Below are 16,219 nucleotides of genomic sequence, written 5' to 3'. Positions count from 1 at the left end.
CAGATGTTGGCCAGCTTGGATCTGAACTCTAACTGACCAGTCTTGGATCCTGTGTCCATCTCTAAGCCACCTATGACGTAACCCCTGTGTGCTTCCAGGGACAGCTGTCAGCGAGGCTGGAGGCTGCTGTACATCATGGCTGCCTACTACGGCTGCTCTGAGGTCTTCTATCCATACCTCATTCGATTCCTCCAACATGTGAGCCGGACTCCAGGACTGCCCTTCCAAGGTGAGGCGGCGTGAGTGGGGACACCCACACGTAGGGACAGGGCATTCATCCACGGGCTGGCCAAACCAGAGAGCCTGGCCCTTGGCAGGTGCTGAGGCAGGATGAACGGATATAAATGGTTCTGCAGACTTGCATGGCTATCCCAGGGGGGCTGGTGCAGTGGCTCCTCTGATCTCACGTGGGTGTGTCCAGGGAAGGTTTCCTGGAGTAGGAATTGCCCTGGGTAGTGATTGCGCAAAAAGAATTTCCAGGTGGACTTTGCAGAAGTCAAGACCCGGAAATGGAGAGCGTGACATATAGGAGAAATGGAGGAGGTAGGCGAGAACCTAGAACACCGAAGAGGGATGCTGCTTCTACTCCTCCAGGATCTTTAGTGGTCTGCAGCTGATAGCACGGTCTCTGCTTTATTTCCGCCATAATGGGAAAGGGGCTGCTTCTAGCTTTGTTTCCATAGCAACTCTAAGGCATAGCCAAGGCATGGTGATGTGTCTCAGCACTCAGGAGACTAAGGCAGGAAAATTAGAGGTCCCAGGGCAGCTTGGGATACATACCATATATGCTGTCATTTCTGCTGCTATGATAAAACACCATGACCAAAACCAACTGTGGGGAGCAAATGGGTTTGTTTCATTTTATAGCTTACAATCCGCCATGCCATGGAGGGAAGCCAGGGCAGGAACTCAAGGCAGGAACCTGGAGATAGATGCTGAAGTAGTGCCATGGCTTGTTTTTTGTTGTTTATTTATTTTGTTTTTCGAGACACGGTTTTTCTGTAGCTTTGGAGCCTGTCCTGGAACTAGCTCTTGTAGCCCAGGCTGGCCTCAAACTCACAGAGATCTGCCTGCCTCTACCTCCCAAGTGCTGAGATTAAAGGCATACGCCAACACCGCCTGGCTTTTTTTTTTTTTAAGATTTGATTTCTTGGTGTAGTTCCAACTGTCCTGAAACTCCCTCTGTAGACCAGGCTGACCTTGAATTCAGAGACCTTCTTGCCTCTGCCTCCTGAAGTGCTGTAACTAAAGGCATGTGCCACCACTACCCAGCTTTCAGTCACCTTTTTTATACCTCCCAGGACCACTTGGCCGTGGGTGGGACCAACTGCAGTGGGCAAGGCCTTCTCACACCAATCGTTACTCAAGAAAATGCCCCATTGTAGTTGGAATTTCCTTTGGGCCACCAAGCAGCTCCCAAATAAAAACACAGAGACTTATTGCTAATTTTGAATGTTTGGCCTTAGCTTAGGCTTGTCCCACTAGCTCTTTTGACTTAACCTGTTTCTATCCCTCTATGCTTTGCCTTAGAGCTTTTTACCTTTTATTCATTCTGTGTGTCCTGCTTTTCTGCTTTCTCCCTGACTGGCTGGCTGGCCCCTGGCATCTCCTTTTCTTTCTTTTCCTTTGAGCCCAAATTCCTTCTCCTACTCACTCTCCCTGCCCAGAAGTCCTGCCTATACTTCCTCCCTCCCTATTGGCCATTCTGCTTTTTATTAGACCAATCAGGTGACTTAGGCAGGCAAGGTAAAAACAGCAACACATCTTTACATAATTAAACAAATACAGCACATCTTTACATAGTTATACAAATATTCCATAATACCCCATAGACATCTCCACAGGCCAGGATGATGGAGCCCTTCCTCAGCTGAAGTTTCCTATTCTTGGTGTCTCTAGTGTGTGTCGAGTTGACAAAAAATAATGAGTACGTGAACTGAGGTCATATCTTCAAAAATTAGAGGGACCAGAGCCTTTTAATCAATTAGAGTGATTGTGGCGATAGAGGACATAAGGGAGCCCTCCCCGCTGATCTCCCTCTGATTATTAACTGATATGTATACCTAGGGAAGGGCTAGATGGGAGATGACTGAAGAATGTGCCCAAGAATTCCTGACTCCATCCGTGGACAGGGAAAGTATACTGCTTAGCTTCGATGCATGGAGCACAGAAGGTGGGGGTATCTGTCTTATGACGCACAGTGAGGCAGGGCACTTGACATGAAGTCCCAGTTGAGAGAGACTGGGCACCATCATGTCATCTGTTGAACCAGTTGAGGATGAGCAACCTAGTCAACAGCTAAGGAGCATAGATATCTCTAGGTCTATACAAAGCCAAGAGCAAGTCAAGTTTATAACCCCATGAAACGTAGGTTTGCATTTTGCTCTTACACTTCAGGTCTTAATCTTGGTGAATCATGTTGAGATCATGTTCCTCAACAAGACTTATTCCTTGTTGAAGGGATTCAGGGGGCTCATGGCTTGAGTAAGAGAAGCCTTTTCCATCCTTGGTCAACCTTGAGCAAGGCCTCAGCTCTCTGCCTCTACAGGGATTGCCAAGGCCTGTGAACAGAACCTGCAGAAGACATTGCGTTTCGGGGGCCGTCTGGAGCTCCCCAGTAGTATGGAACTTCGAGCTATGCTGGTGAGCCTACAGCAGGACTGGGGTCAAGATGAGTGGGAGACACGAGCTCTGCCCAGAACCCTTTGCTAGGTGCACATGTCTTACATGGTGTGTGAGGATGGCTCCTGTCAATCTCTGTACATAATGGCTCAGCCCAGACATGCCTCTGGGTATGGGGACCTCCATGGGGGTGATAGGGTCCAGGCTTTCAACTTTCTTCTGCTTATCTACCCTAGGCAGGCCGGAGTTCCAAGAGGCAGCTCTTTCTTCTTCCAGGAGGTCTTGAACGCCATCTGAAAATCAAAACATGCACTGTAAGTGAGGAGCATCTCAACAAGCTGGAGCTGAAAGGGTAGGGATGCCAGGCTCTGGGTTAGATGAAGTGAGCATCAGTGGTCCAGAGACTCTCACCCGGACCCATGAGATAGGGCTTGAGGTTAGTTGCACCTCCACTACTGTGGGCTCAGCATCTGCAGTTGGAAATATTTGGGAAAAGTCACAATGGGACAGATTCTTTTCTTGCCTTTCTCGAAACAATTCCATATGACAATGTCCAACAACAGTCTACTGCGTCTGGTACCATCAGCCAGAGATCAAAAGTCTAAGGAGGATACATGATGGGTCACATACAAATAACTATACAATTTTAAGTATTGGGCCTGGTTTCTCTGGAATTTGGTCCTGCAGGGGCTCTTGCAATAGGTACCTTATAGATACTGGGTGGGTAACGGCAAACTGAGACTTCAAGAAACTATGAGTCACACAGCCCAGAGTCGCACAGAGAATGTAAAAAGGCAAATCAAGGGCCAGTTCTGCAAGCTGTGCTCTGTCAGGTTGAGTATAGAGTTCTGTGCCTCTCTGATAGTGGCTGGGGACCAGCTGTTCCTCTCTGGCCTTCCCAGGTGGCTCTGGACGTGATAGAGGGCCTCTGCACCGAGATGGCCCTGACGCGTCCTGAAGCCTTCGATGAGTATGTCATTTTTGTTGTCACCAGCCGAGGTGAGTAGCCAGGAGGACTGAACGTTCTAGGCTCCTTCATGGCCTAGCCCCACCTTTTGCCACGGGGGATGGCCAGGCCAAAGGTCACTTTCTCTGAAACCTTTAACCTCCCTGAGAGAGGACCTCTGTGTGCACTGAGCTCTCTCCCCAAGCCATTTGTTTCTCCCACTTTGTTATGTGTTGCACAAATCTGTCTCCCCTTTAGATTGGGGATCATGGAGGAGAGAGCCTCTGAACCCTGCTTTGGTCTCTCAGGGCCTCCTCAGTCAAAAAAGCTGCTCTCTAGTCCCTTACACTTGGGGAAAGTTTCATCCATAAAACCAGACTCCTGAAGCCCACATAGGAGCACCTGTTCCCACTCTCCAGCCACCCGAGTAGTGTGTAAGCCCCTCCTAAGGTCTCCTAAAGTCTTTCAGGGGCCTCTGGGTACACAGGGAACCTCATACAACCCCAAACCCCTCCAGTTTGCTACGTGCCCACTTTAGGTTAGTTTTGCCTTCCACCAACTGGGAGTCACAACCATCTCCAGTTATCCCTTGATGAGTGCCTCAGCCTTCCTACCCCAGGTCCAGCTAGGACAGAGGGGAGGGGATGGCAAGGAACAGCAAACATTTATTGAGCATATATTAGACATGATTCAAAGCATCTAATGGTATAAACACCCGTGGTTGTTTGTTTGTTTTTTGAGGGGGATAAACTGGGAATCAACCCCAGAGTCTCATGCAAGTTGTCTATGACTGAGAAATGCCCCCACCCCAGACACTAATGTTATAACATTTTTATGGTTTTTCGAAACAGGGTCTCTCTATGAAACAGTTCCGGCTGTCCTGAAACTCACTTGGTAGACCAGACTGGCCTCAAACTCACAGAGATCTGCCTGTCTCTGCCTCCCGAGTGCTGGGATTAAAGGCGTGTGCCACACCACATGGTGCTATAAAGTTTTTAACTCTATAGCATAGATTCTCCTCTTTGCTATTTACAGCTGGGGAAACCAAGGCCCAGAGAAACTCTGTTAGTTTCCTGTGGCTGTTGTAACGATGACCACAAGCCCGGTGACTACAATAACATAAATTGTCTCACAGTTCTGAGAGTCAGAGACACTAAACTAGAAACATGGTCGCGATCGCTTTCCTCTGGAAGCTTCAAGGGCAGTGCCATTTCTGCCCTTTCCAGCTTCTCCGGGCTGCCCACAGTTCTTGACTTGGGACTCCTTCCCTGTCTCTGAAGTCGAGAGTGTAGCCTTCAGATGTCTTTCTCCTACCGCAGCCCCCCCACCCCGTCTCTGACTTGAGCCTCTTGCCTCCCTTTTAGGATCTTCCGTGCTTGCATTTGTCCTATCCGGTAATCTAAGACCCTTAACACTTCGGCAATGTCCCTTTTGCCATAAAGGGGACATAGTCACAAGTTCTCCGCATTAGGACATTGCTTTCTCCAGAGGGACTGTTTTCAGACACCACAAATCAAGGTTGCAAAGTGGAGGTCAGAACCCAGGCAATCTGGCCTTAGGATTCTGGACCTCTTTTCTCATCACACCAAGCGGCCCTTTGTAGTGCAGTTTTACTCAAGAAGGGTGAAGGTAGCAGCAACATCAGTACGAGGGAGAAGCATATGTATGCACCTCTGTCCCAGCTTAAAGTTCAGGCCTTCGACCTTACCCACCACAGACGTCCAGCAAGGGGGCTTTCCTGAAGGAAGCCTGCAGAAAGGCTCATGGCTGAGGTACTTACTGTGCTTCTCTATAGTCCCAGCCTCTCCGGAAAGGAGCTGGGATTGCTCGTTGTAGAACCTGAGGATCTTTCCAGAGCCTGGCAGACACTCTAGAACATTCCTGAGGAGAAATGAAATGTCACTCGTTTTTCCAGATTGGAGCAAATCCCCCTGCAATGACCAGTACTTCGCTGGTGCGCAGACATCCTGTATGCTTATTCTCTTGATAAGGAAAGGTGCATCCTTGCTGGTGACAGTTCTCTTAGCTGGCAGGTTGGTACCATGCACGACCGTACCACAGATGCGCTTCTCCCAGCCATGCCTCTTTCTCCCTGTAGGCCAGCACGTGTGTCCACTGAGCAGCCGGGCCTACATCCTGGACGTGGCCTCAGAAATGGAGCAGGTGGAAGGTGGCTACACACTCTGGTTCCGGCGGGTACTTTGGGATCAGCCACTGAAGTTCGAGAATGAGCTGTATGTGACCATGCACTACAATCAGGTGAAAGATGCAACCCCTCTGTTGTTGTTCTGAACCCTATAAAATGGCGGTGGGGATGGGAGGTTTGTCACGTCACAAACATACATGCCACAACCCAGATTTTTGTGGAACTTGTGCCAAAGCTGTAGCAATTCCACATACAAAACACGGCCACGTTGTTAGATGTGGTGGTGCATGCTTTTAATCCTAGTGCTCAGGAGGCAGAGACAGGCGGATCTCTGGGAGTTCGAGGCCAGCCTAGTCTACAGCGCATGCTCCAAGCCAGCTGGGGTTACATAGAGAGACCTTTTCTCAAACCCACAACCACTTCATTTTGGGGTCACACAGTGTTGAGACCTACCTCTGATAGACTGGTAGTGTGCTACTCAAGGACCTGCAGACGCCTGATACTAACATTCTGCCCCAGATATACAGGATCAGAAACTCTAGATGCAGCTCTGAAGTCTGGCTTGACACGCTGTCTGCCTTGTGTCTCAATTTTGAAAAACATGTATCTAGTGAACACTTGCACACTCTACTATTTATGTTTTGTTTTACCTAGCCCACTCTCTCCATGTTACCATGGAAATGCCCTCATAGTGTTCATGACTCAGAGCCCAGCTGCATCTATCCTCATTCCCCATAAACCAGGAAAGTGATGAGCCATAAACTCCTAGAAGTGGGAAGGATTGAAGTCAATGCTATTGCCTGACCCAGCAGCCTGGACAGTGAATGAGTGCGCCCCTGTCTGGCAGCCCCTCATGCCAATGCTTCCTGTAGGTTCTGCCTGACTACCTGAAGGGCCTCTTCAGCAGTGTGCCAGCCAGCCAGCCCAGTGAGCAACAAATGCAGCAGGTGTCCAAGCTGGCTTCCCTGCAGCACCGCGCCAAGGACCACTTCTACCTGCCCAGTGTGTGAGCACCTATCCCCTTGTCTCAATGGGAGGGGGCAGACCACCCATCCCCTCTTTTCTCACAACTGCCAAGCCCCAGTTGCCCCTCTGTACCAACTAGACTGGAAGATGCTTTCCTGGCCTTGAAGCTCTTTTCTTCTCCTGCGACATACTGTTAATAGCTTGGAACAAATTTAAGAATTAATGAAACTTTCAAGACACACATACCCTGTAGGGCAGAACTATACACAGCCATGAGGATGTAGCCACATAAACACTCACTGAGCTAGGTATGGTGGCTTATGCCTCTAGTCCCAGCCCTGGAGATGCTCAAACAGAAGGATCAAAGATTTGAGTTCCTAGACCCAGGAACTCAAAGCTAGACTGAGCAACATAGTGAGAACCTCATCTCAAAACACAGATCAAAACAGAGTTTGCCTACTCATTTGCAGTACTAACACAGCTGTTCCATGTTAACGCATGTAGAATGTAATGAAAACTCACCATGGTACCTGAGCGAGGACACCACCACTGTTCATCGGACTTCAGTCTGCCACCATCTCACGGTGGCATCTGAGAAGCTTCACAGTTCACTTGTAAGAGGATGAGAGTGGGGAAAGGCAAATGGCTGTTGGTGTCACTGTGGCAGTGGTTGTGACCTCCTAGCCCTTGGACCGCACTTTGAGAAGCTCTGTGCGAACAACAGCAAGATACTTTACCATGTGTATCTCATGCCTCTACTGCCCAAGACCACATGTCGAGAGTGCTTTTCCTTTTTTTTTTTTTTTTTTTTTTTTGGTGTAGTCTAAGCTGGCCTCAGTATGTAGCTGGGGATAGCATTGAACTGCCTCCACCTCCCGAGTGCTAAGATTTCCAGGCCTGAACCAACACACCAAATTCTCAAAGCACTTTTCATGGAATGATTGTAAACAAGAAGAAACCCTTAAATGTGTAATTCCAGAAGCTGGGAGATGGCTCGTTCCATAAAGTGTTGCCGCACCAGCACGAGAAACAGAGTTCGAGTCCCACCACCCACAGAGAATGCCACACATGGCAGCATGTGCCTGCAATCCCATTGCTCAGCAAGTAAAGACAGAAGGATCCCTGGGGCTTGCTGGCTAGTCAGTCTAGCTAATCAGTGAACACCAGGTTCAGTGAGAGACCTTTCTCAAAAAAGAATTGAAGCCAGGTGTGATGGTGCATGTCTTTAATCCCAGCACTCAGGAAACAGAGGCAAGCAAATCTCTGGGTTTGAGGTCAGATTGGTCTACGTAGTGAGTTACATAGTGATACCTTTTCTCCAAACCAACAATCAAATGCACATCAATAATAACAATAATAATAGTTTGAAAAACAGTTGAGGAAGGCACCCAACATTTACCTCTGACTTCCTACCCCATCAGGGCAGGGAACTCTGGGAGGGGAAGGGGCTGCCTCAACTTCTCCTAGCCCTTTCCCCAACTGCAGCCAGGGCAGGTGGGATGGACCAGGGCTGCTAGTGCTATTTTCTACCTGCCGGAGAGGCAGGACGTCTGTCCAGAGAGAGCCTGCACATGTCAACAGGAGGGTGAGAGCAGGAACCGGGACATGGGCATGAAGGCCCTGGGGACTCCACCCGCAGGTTCTTGCTTTGCACACCTGGAAGTCTCCCTGCCTTTGTGCTTTTCACCCCTTTGCCTTGAGCTCTTTGGGTCCAGGAACTACGAAACCCAGTGTGGGTTCACACCTTACCCTGTTTACACTGCTTCTCTGTCACTGTATGACCTTGGACCCCTTGGTGAACCTCTCAGAGCCTCAACTCCCCCAGTTGTGAGTAAGGACCCCATATTTCCTTCCCATGTTCTCCCTTCAGTTAGTATCCCAGGGAAGTATGGCAGTCACGTCTGCTTGGTATCACACCTGCTTCACAGTGGGGATCAATAGGGGGGTGGGTGCTCAGAAACCTGTACCCTCTGCACACAGGCGTGAAGTCCAAGAGTACATCCCAGGCCAGCTCTACCACACCACAACCAGTGACACCTGGCTCAACCTGGTTAGCCAACACCGGCAGCAGACTCAGGCACTCAGCCCCCACCAGGCCCGTGCTCAGTTCCTGGGTGAGAGCTGGGAGGAAGGAGACCTCGGGGGAGCTGAACTGAGGGTGGCTAGAGGGAGGTTGGAGATACTGTTTTCTTTTTTCAATTTATTTGTGTTTATTTTATTGGTGTTCTGCCTGTATGTATGTCTGTGTGAGGGTGTTGGATCCTGGAGTTGCAGACAGTTGTGAGCTGCCATGTGGGTGCTGGTAATTGAACCTGGGTCCTAAACAACTGAGCCATTTCTTCAGCCCCAAGGAGATGCTATTCTCTTTGCACAAAAGCAGTTTTTGAAAAGACTTGTTACCACTTTCCTAAAAGTATCACCTGGGCTGGAAATGATGCTGGGCATAGGGCCAAAGGCGAAGGAACTAGGGGGTGTAGTACAGGGAGAGGCCAGGAGGGGAGGAAGAGAGGTCTGGGCCGACCTGAGCAGAAAGCAGCTTCTGAGGCAGCTGGCAGCTCAGAGCAGTGGCTGTCCCGTTGTCCTGGCCCAGGTCTCCTGATAACAGGCTCTCCACACTGCAGGCCTCCTCAGTGCCTTTCCCTTGTTCGGCTCCTCCTTCTTCTTCATCCAGAGCTGCAGCAACATCACAGTACCAGCCCCCTGTATCCTCGCCGTCAACCATAATGGCCTCAACTTTCTCAGCACCAAGACCCATGTGAGTGGCTTCTGCCAGGCCCTGCCCACCTGTGCCCTGGCCCTTCTATCCTTTGGTATCCCCACCTACTTTTAGGGACAAAGATTGCCAGCTTGGCATTTACCTCCATCCATGGTCTGTAGCCAGTCCCTTCTCCTATAGAGCCTTCATTTGGAAAAAGGGAATAATAGAATTTTGCCCCCCTTGGGGCTATGTGAAGGGGACATGTATGAAAATACACGAAGAGCATGTGAGTGTTTGTCTTGCTGTCAGAGCTGCACATCCCAGGTTGGGAGCCTTATGAAACGAAGGGTCAGTTTCATTTTTTTGGAAGTTGAAATTCCAAGATTTCTGCAGCTTGGGAGCTTTGGTTTCTCCTTGGCTTGTAGACAGTAAACTTTTTGTTTCTTTGTTTGTTTTTGTTTTCCAAGACAGGTTTCTCTCTGTTGCCTTGACTGTCCTGGAACTTGCTCTGTAGACCAGGCTGGCCTCGAACTTACAGAGATTTGTCTGCCTCTGCCCTGTGCTGGAATTAAAGGCCTGTGTCACAACCACTTGGCAAACTTTCCTCTTCTTATAAAGACACTAGTCTTGCTGGAATGGAGCCAAACCTAAGTGGCCTCATTTTAACTGATTTACCTCTTTTGGGCAGGGGAGCTGTATAAATTTGTGGCCTAGCTAGCCTTAAATGATTCTCCAGACTCAGTTTTCCAACAATGGGATTACAGACATATACCATATACCTACCTTGTATCTTTCTACTTTGTGATACTGAGAATAGAACCAGGGACCCCCATACTGGGCAAACATTCTATCCTTGGTCCTTTAACCCCCTCTTTACAGGTGCTACCTCCAAATATAGTCAGGTTCCAGGGGATTAGAGCTTCCATAGCATTAAAGAATTGGACTTGCCACCCTTTTCTTAGTACCTGCTCTTTAAAACCAAACATGGGTTGTGAGTTTGGGGACAGGAGCGTGCTTAGAGGTGAGGCTAGGAGACATTGGAAGAAGTAAGTGGGGTGGGAAAGGCGCAGGTGTACAGGTTGGAGACACTGAGAGACAACACAGAACACACCTGTTAAGGTGTGGTTTTTTTCTCCTGGGGTAAGGAGCTGCCTTGACTCCTCACTCTGCATCCCCATTGGTCAGTCATTGAAGGCATCTTCTTTAGGTACTAACTGTCCATCACTCGGCCTTTCTCTACATGGGTACCAGAAATCAAGCTCTTTGATAAAGGGATACAGGTGTTCCCAGAAGTACCCCCAGCACCCACTGCCCCTTGTATCTCAGGCATGAAGCATCAGTATTTGTTGAATCAGTTCCCCTGGAGAGGAAACTGAGATCCAGAATGGTCAGGTGAACTGCTCCAAGTCACAAAGTCAATGAGTGTCTGAGGAACTAGGGCTGGGCCTTCTGCTTTTTGATGTGACTTTTGGGGGAAGGTTTGGTGTAGTAGAGACTGTCCTCACCCTTCATGCCATCTGGCTCCTCTGTCCTCATCCCCAGGAGCTAATTGTGAAGATCCCTCTGAAGGAGATCCAGTCCACGTGGACTCAGCAGCCCACGGCCAATTCCAGCTACCCTTATGTGGAGATCTCGCTGGGGGATGTGGCAGCCCAGCGTACCATGCAGCTCCAGCTGGAGCAGGTAAGTCCAGTCCCACCAGCCAGACCCTGTCCTAAAGCTCTGGCCCTCTCATTCTACTTTGGTCTGGGCTATGCCCCAGGAAGCATACAGCCCAGTTCAGGCAACAGAGCTGTGGTTATCATGCAGGCCTTCCCAGGAAACAGTTCAAGAGGCACTGTGGAGAAGACCCAGGTTGTTTGCAGAAAAGCGATGTATTTGGCAGGGTACTTAGGAAGATTCACCAGGGAAATAGAGGCCTCAGAGCTCTTTGAATGTTAAAATAGAACTCTGCGAGATGGGGGTCTAATTCAGTAGCTAGAGTACTTGTGTAACATGTATGGGGCCATAGGTTTGATTGCTGGTGCTGCACAAAAACTGGACATGGTGATACATGGTACATACCTGTAATCCCAGCAACCTCAGAAGGTAGAGACAGGAGGATCCTGAGTTCAAGGTCATCCTTACCTACAAAGGCCAGCCTAGGTTAGAGACCCTGCCTAGAAAAGAAAGAAGAAGAAGAGGAAGAAGAAGAGGAGAAGGAGGAGGAGGAGAAAAAATAATACTAATCAGAAGCTTTCTGAGGTCACTAGGGAGCAACAGAAGGTTGGTGAGTGGACAGTTAGGCACAGGAAATCTAAGGAGGTTGTCCTGGCCTGAGACACAGTAACTGGATTGTGGGGACCTGGGATTGGAATCAAGGTACAATAAGTTTCCTTGTGTCTTCTAGCCTAGCTGACATCTAGACTAGGAACTAGACTCCTGGCTAAATCTTATGGTCCCTAGCATCAGGACAGAAACAGAGGCAGGGTTTGGGATGACCTCATTTTACCTTTCTAGCCCACCACCTCCCCTGTGAGACTGGGCCTTTGGCTGTACCAGCAAGAGCCCTAGAGAACCTGTACTGCAAGACCAGGTTTCTGGATGGCCTTCTGCCACACCCTTTGCCCTGCCTCCCCCATTCTGCTTCCTCTGGCAGCCATGATTTCTTTCCCTGCAACCTCTCTGCCCCCAGGGCTTTCAAAATGATCTCTGCAATGGAGGTTAGGGTTTCTGTTGCTATGATAAAACACCATGACCAAAAGCGGTTGGGGAAGAAAGGGTTCATTTGGCTTACGCTTCCACATTGTAGTCCATCATTGAAGGAAGTCAGGACAGGAGCTCAAACAGGGCAGGAACCTGGAGGCAGGAGCTGATGCGGAGGCCATGGAGGGGTGCTGCCTACTTGCTTGCTTTTCATGGTTTGCTCAGCCTGCTTTCTATAGAACCCAGGACCACCAGTCCAGGGATGGTACCACCCACAATGGGCTGGGCCCTCCCCGAGGCCTCAGTCACAAATAAGACAATGCCTTCCAGCTGGATCTATGGAGTCATTGTCTCAACTGAGGTTCCCTCCTTTCATATAACTCTGACTCGTGCCCAGCTGACATAAAATAGGCAGTGCACGTGTCATACTTCCCTTTCCTGCTCTAGCCGAAGCCCTAGGCTCCCTCCGCGGCTCCTTGACTCTGCTGTCCTTCTGTCCATCTGCTCTCTCGTCACGACTGCAACCTCCTCTCTCTCTCTCTCTCTCTCTCTCTCTCTCTCTCTCTCTCTCTCTCCACTTTACTAGCCTCTTCCAGCTCCCCTGTGCTGACGTCATCTGCCCCTCCCTGCTCCAGGTCCTTTGCCCTGGCTATTCTCTCAACTTGAAACATTCCCTCTTCCTGGATTCCTCACAGGGCTTCCTCCCTCCCTTTACTTAGGTTTCATCATAAAAGCCCCTCTTTGCAAAAGCCTTCCTTGTCCCTCCTCCCTAATGACATGCCAGCTCTGCCTCTGTGGCCCTCAGCACACCCTGCATAGCATTTATGCATTTGTTCGCCTGTTGCCTGCCTCCCCACCAGAGCATCAGCTGCGTGAGGACGCGGCCTTATCCATCTTATATGAACCACGTCGACAGCACAGTGCCGGGCATAGTAGATGCTTGTGTGTGCTTGCTGCATTAATAAGTATATGAATAGGAGGGTGGGAGAGTGAGTAGATGGTCTACAGATGGATAAAGGCCTTTTTGGCTTCTCCAGTTCCTTGCCGCCCCCTCCTGTAAAGAAGCTACCACCTCTGTCCTGTATGCATAGAAGGCCACAGTCTTTTATTCATGCCTTCATTCAGCACATAGCCATTGAGCATCTTGTACAGCATGCTTTAATAAACGTGGCTGAACCCCCTGCTGTACTGGCTCTCACAGAACTCCAGTTTTAAATCTGTTTTTGTTGGTGTTGTTTTGTTTGTTTTGTTTTGTTTGAGACAGGGTGTCTCTATGTAACAGCTCTGGCTGTCCTGGAACTTGCTTTGTAGACCAGGCTGGCCTCAAACTCACACAGATCTACCTGCCTCGAGTGCTAGGGTTAATGGCATGCGTCATCACCACCTGGCTCCAATTTCAGATCTGAAAACAAAACAAAACAAAAAATCCTCTACCTAATCCTGATCCATACTGGGAAAGCTCTATGTAATAGGCAACTAGGGATGACTCCCACGAGGAGGTGGTTTCCAAGTGTGCCATTGCTGTCTCTGACGGGCTGTACAAGGGCGCTATGAAGCGTTCCTGCTGCCTTTAAGCCTGTTTCCCTATCTGCTAAAATGGGCATAAGCTGTGAACAGGCCAAAGATTGACTGTAAGGAGCTATGTTGGCCAGCCTTGCAGTGCTGTGACAAGCACTTAATTAGAATCTTACTATTCGAAGTGGTAGTAGGGGTGCACACCTTTAATCCCAGCACTCAGAAGGCAGAGGCAGGTGGTTCTCTAAGTTTAAGACCAACCTGGTCTACACAGAAAAACCCCAATTCAGAGGGAAAAAAAAATCTTGGGCCAGGAATGGTGGCATGCCTTTCATCCTAGAACTGGGAGGTGGAGACAGGTAGATCTCTACAAGTTTCAAAAGCCAGCCAAAGCTACACAATGAGACCTGTCCAAAAAAAAAAAAAAAAATATATATATATATATCTTGCTGGGCATGGTGGTGCATGCCTATAATCTCTGTAATCCCAGCCCTGGAGAAGCAGAAGCAGGAGGATCTCTGTGAGTCAAGGTTACACACTGAAACCCTGTCTCAAAATAACAACAATAACAAAATTCCATCTAAGCCCTCCACAAGCCTGCTAAACTGGGTCTGGTAAACTCAAACCCTTCAGATAAGGCCACCGAGTCTCAAGGAAGCATAGCAACTGACCTTAGGGCACATAACACAAGCCACAAAGCTTATGCCCAATGCACTGTCCCCTGCTTGCTGTTCCTTCCAGCCTATGGCCCACCAGCTCTTTCAGAGGGAGCTGGGGACAAGGATCCTCAAGTAGGTCATGTGACCTCTGCTCTTTTTCCAACTACATTTCTGTTTTGGAGATGGAGGTTAAGAGACTATTCTGTGCCCCCCCCCCCCGCCCAGGGTCTGGAGCTGTGTCGTGTGGTGGCTGTCCACGTGGAGACCATGCTCAGTGCCCGGGAAGAGCGGCTTACACTGCCCCCCAGCGAGATCACCCTGCTCTGACATGGCCTATCTTCTTGCTGCTTCCCGCTAGAAGATTTGCTCTGTGGCCTGAGGGTAGTTGCTGGGCCTCTCTGGACCAGTGACCCCAGACAAGGGCCAGAACCTTGGAGAAGACCAAAGGAGACAGGAGAAAAAACCTCAGGAACCCAAGAGGACCTGTCTGCAGCTGGGACAGAATCACTGATGCAGCCAAGGGTTCGTTAGCAGAAGTAACTTTTAAAAGCTGGCCTGTCGGACAGTGAGGAGGAAAGCAGGACAACGGGACCTCCAGAGGGTGACAGGCACTGCCTTGACTACCACCCTTGACAGGAAAGCCCCATACTGGAAATCTAGATGTATTGGGGTCCGCCTTTAGTTTCTCTGGGGCTTGTTACTGAGATCTGTTCCAGCTTCATACCTCCGCCTTCCATGTGTCCTTATCAGGTGCCCTCAACCTGGACCTGTGACCCTTGGCCATTTCTTTGCAAATAAGCGGTATTCTTGGCAGTCGTGTCCTCCGTGGAATCACTCAGTGGCTGGCAAGCAAGTCTGAGAGAGGAGGTAGACACAGACGTGCCAGACTCACTGCTGTGAACAGCATTTCCGGCAGACACAGCTGCCCACCCTCCCTCCAAGGACCCTTGGCCTCCACTCTACAATCTTTTGGTAGCCCCAGCCCCAGCTTCCATCACAAGATGAACCACCCATGGCACAAGAGTGGGGCGGTAGAGAAGTTCCAGCTCAGGGGGTGGGGGCTAGGAAGACTGAGAAAAAGCCTCCGATTGGTACATTATGGTTGAATGAGTAAAGCTTGCTAAGAAGAGACAGAAAGGAGAGGAGTGACGTTCTAGAGGAAACCATGGTTCCCTGCTGGGTTTGCAGGAGGGTCTAGCCTAAATTGATGGCTAATGTAGAGTAGGCCCTTGGAAAATACTTGCCATATAAATGAAAGGATAAATTTTAAAAAATGCTAGGTATGATGGCACACAACTGTAATCTCAGTACTCCAGAGGCTGAGTCAGGAGGATTACTTTGAGTTCAAGGTCAACCAAGCCCTACTTAGCGAGACCCTGTCTGGGAAAAAAAAAAGATGCTGGGGAGATGCCTCAGTGGTTAAAAGCATTGGCTGCTCTTCCATAGGACCTGGGCTCGACTCCTAGCACCCACCACATGGTAACTTGCAACCAACCATCTGTAACTCCAGTTCCACAAGGTCTGTTGTCCATGGTACCAGGCACATTTATGATGTACAGACATGTGTACAGACAAAATACACATACATATAAAAAATAAAATTTAAGCCGGGCAGTGGTGGCGCACGCCTTTAATCCCAGCACTCGGGAGGCAGAGGCAGGCGGATCTCTGTGAGTTCGAGGCCAGCCTGGTCTACAAGAGCTAGTTCCAGGACAGGCTCCAAAACCACAGAGAAACCCTGTCTTGAAAAACCAAAAAATAAATAAATAAATAAATAAAATAAAATTTAAAAATAAATACAATGAATGAGTGTGGATGGGAAATGCTGGTGATGGGGGACTGGTAGAAGACACAGAGGCTTGGGAACAGGGACTAGCCTGGCATCAGCATCCATGACACCAGAGGAAGAGCCTGAGACTCATTCAGCCATTCAGTACCTCGCCAGGCCCTGGGAACTACTTTATGGGATAACTATGAACCAG

General features: G+C 49.4%; 1 protein-coding gene across 1 annotated transcript in view; it reads left to right on the top strand.

Annotated features, from left to right (window-relative positions):
* The window catches only part of Myo15a (myosin XVA), a 54,653-nt gene extending 38,810 nt beyond the window's left edge, over positions 1 to 15,843 (top strand). The window contains exons 56-65 of the mRNA XM_075992321.1: positions 99 to 229; positions 2,549 to 2,643; positions 2,859 to 2,936; positions 3,525 to 3,621; positions 5,667 to 5,827; positions 6,587 to 6,720; positions 8,661 to 8,794; positions 9,302 to 9,435; positions 10,921 to 11,061; positions 14,463 to 15,843. Of these exons, the coding sequence (XP_075848436.1) occupies positions 99 to 229; positions 2,549 to 2,643; positions 2,859 to 2,936; positions 3,525 to 3,621; positions 5,667 to 5,827; positions 6,587 to 6,720; positions 8,661 to 8,794; positions 9,302 to 9,435; positions 10,921 to 11,061; positions 14,463 to 14,564 (1,207 nt within the window). The 3' untranslated portion in view covers positions 14,565 to 15,843. The remainder of the gene's footprint in view (positions 1 to 98; positions 230 to 2,548; positions 2,644 to 2,858; positions 2,937 to 3,524; positions 3,622 to 5,666; positions 5,828 to 6,586; positions 6,721 to 8,660; positions 8,795 to 9,301; positions 9,436 to 10,920; positions 11,062 to 14,462) is intronic.
* Positions 15,844 to 16,219: the final 376 nt, after the last annotated feature.

This window comes from Microtus pennsylvanicus, chromosome 11 (assembly GCF_037038515.1).
Source record: "Microtus pennsylvanicus isolate mMicPen1 chromosome 11, mMicPen1.hap1, whole genome shotgun sequence".
Lineage (NCBI taxonomy): Eukaryota > Metazoa > Chordata > Mammalia > Rodentia > Cricetidae > Microtus > Microtus pennsylvanicus.
This window is presented reverse-complemented; position numbering and strand designations above follow the sequence as displayed.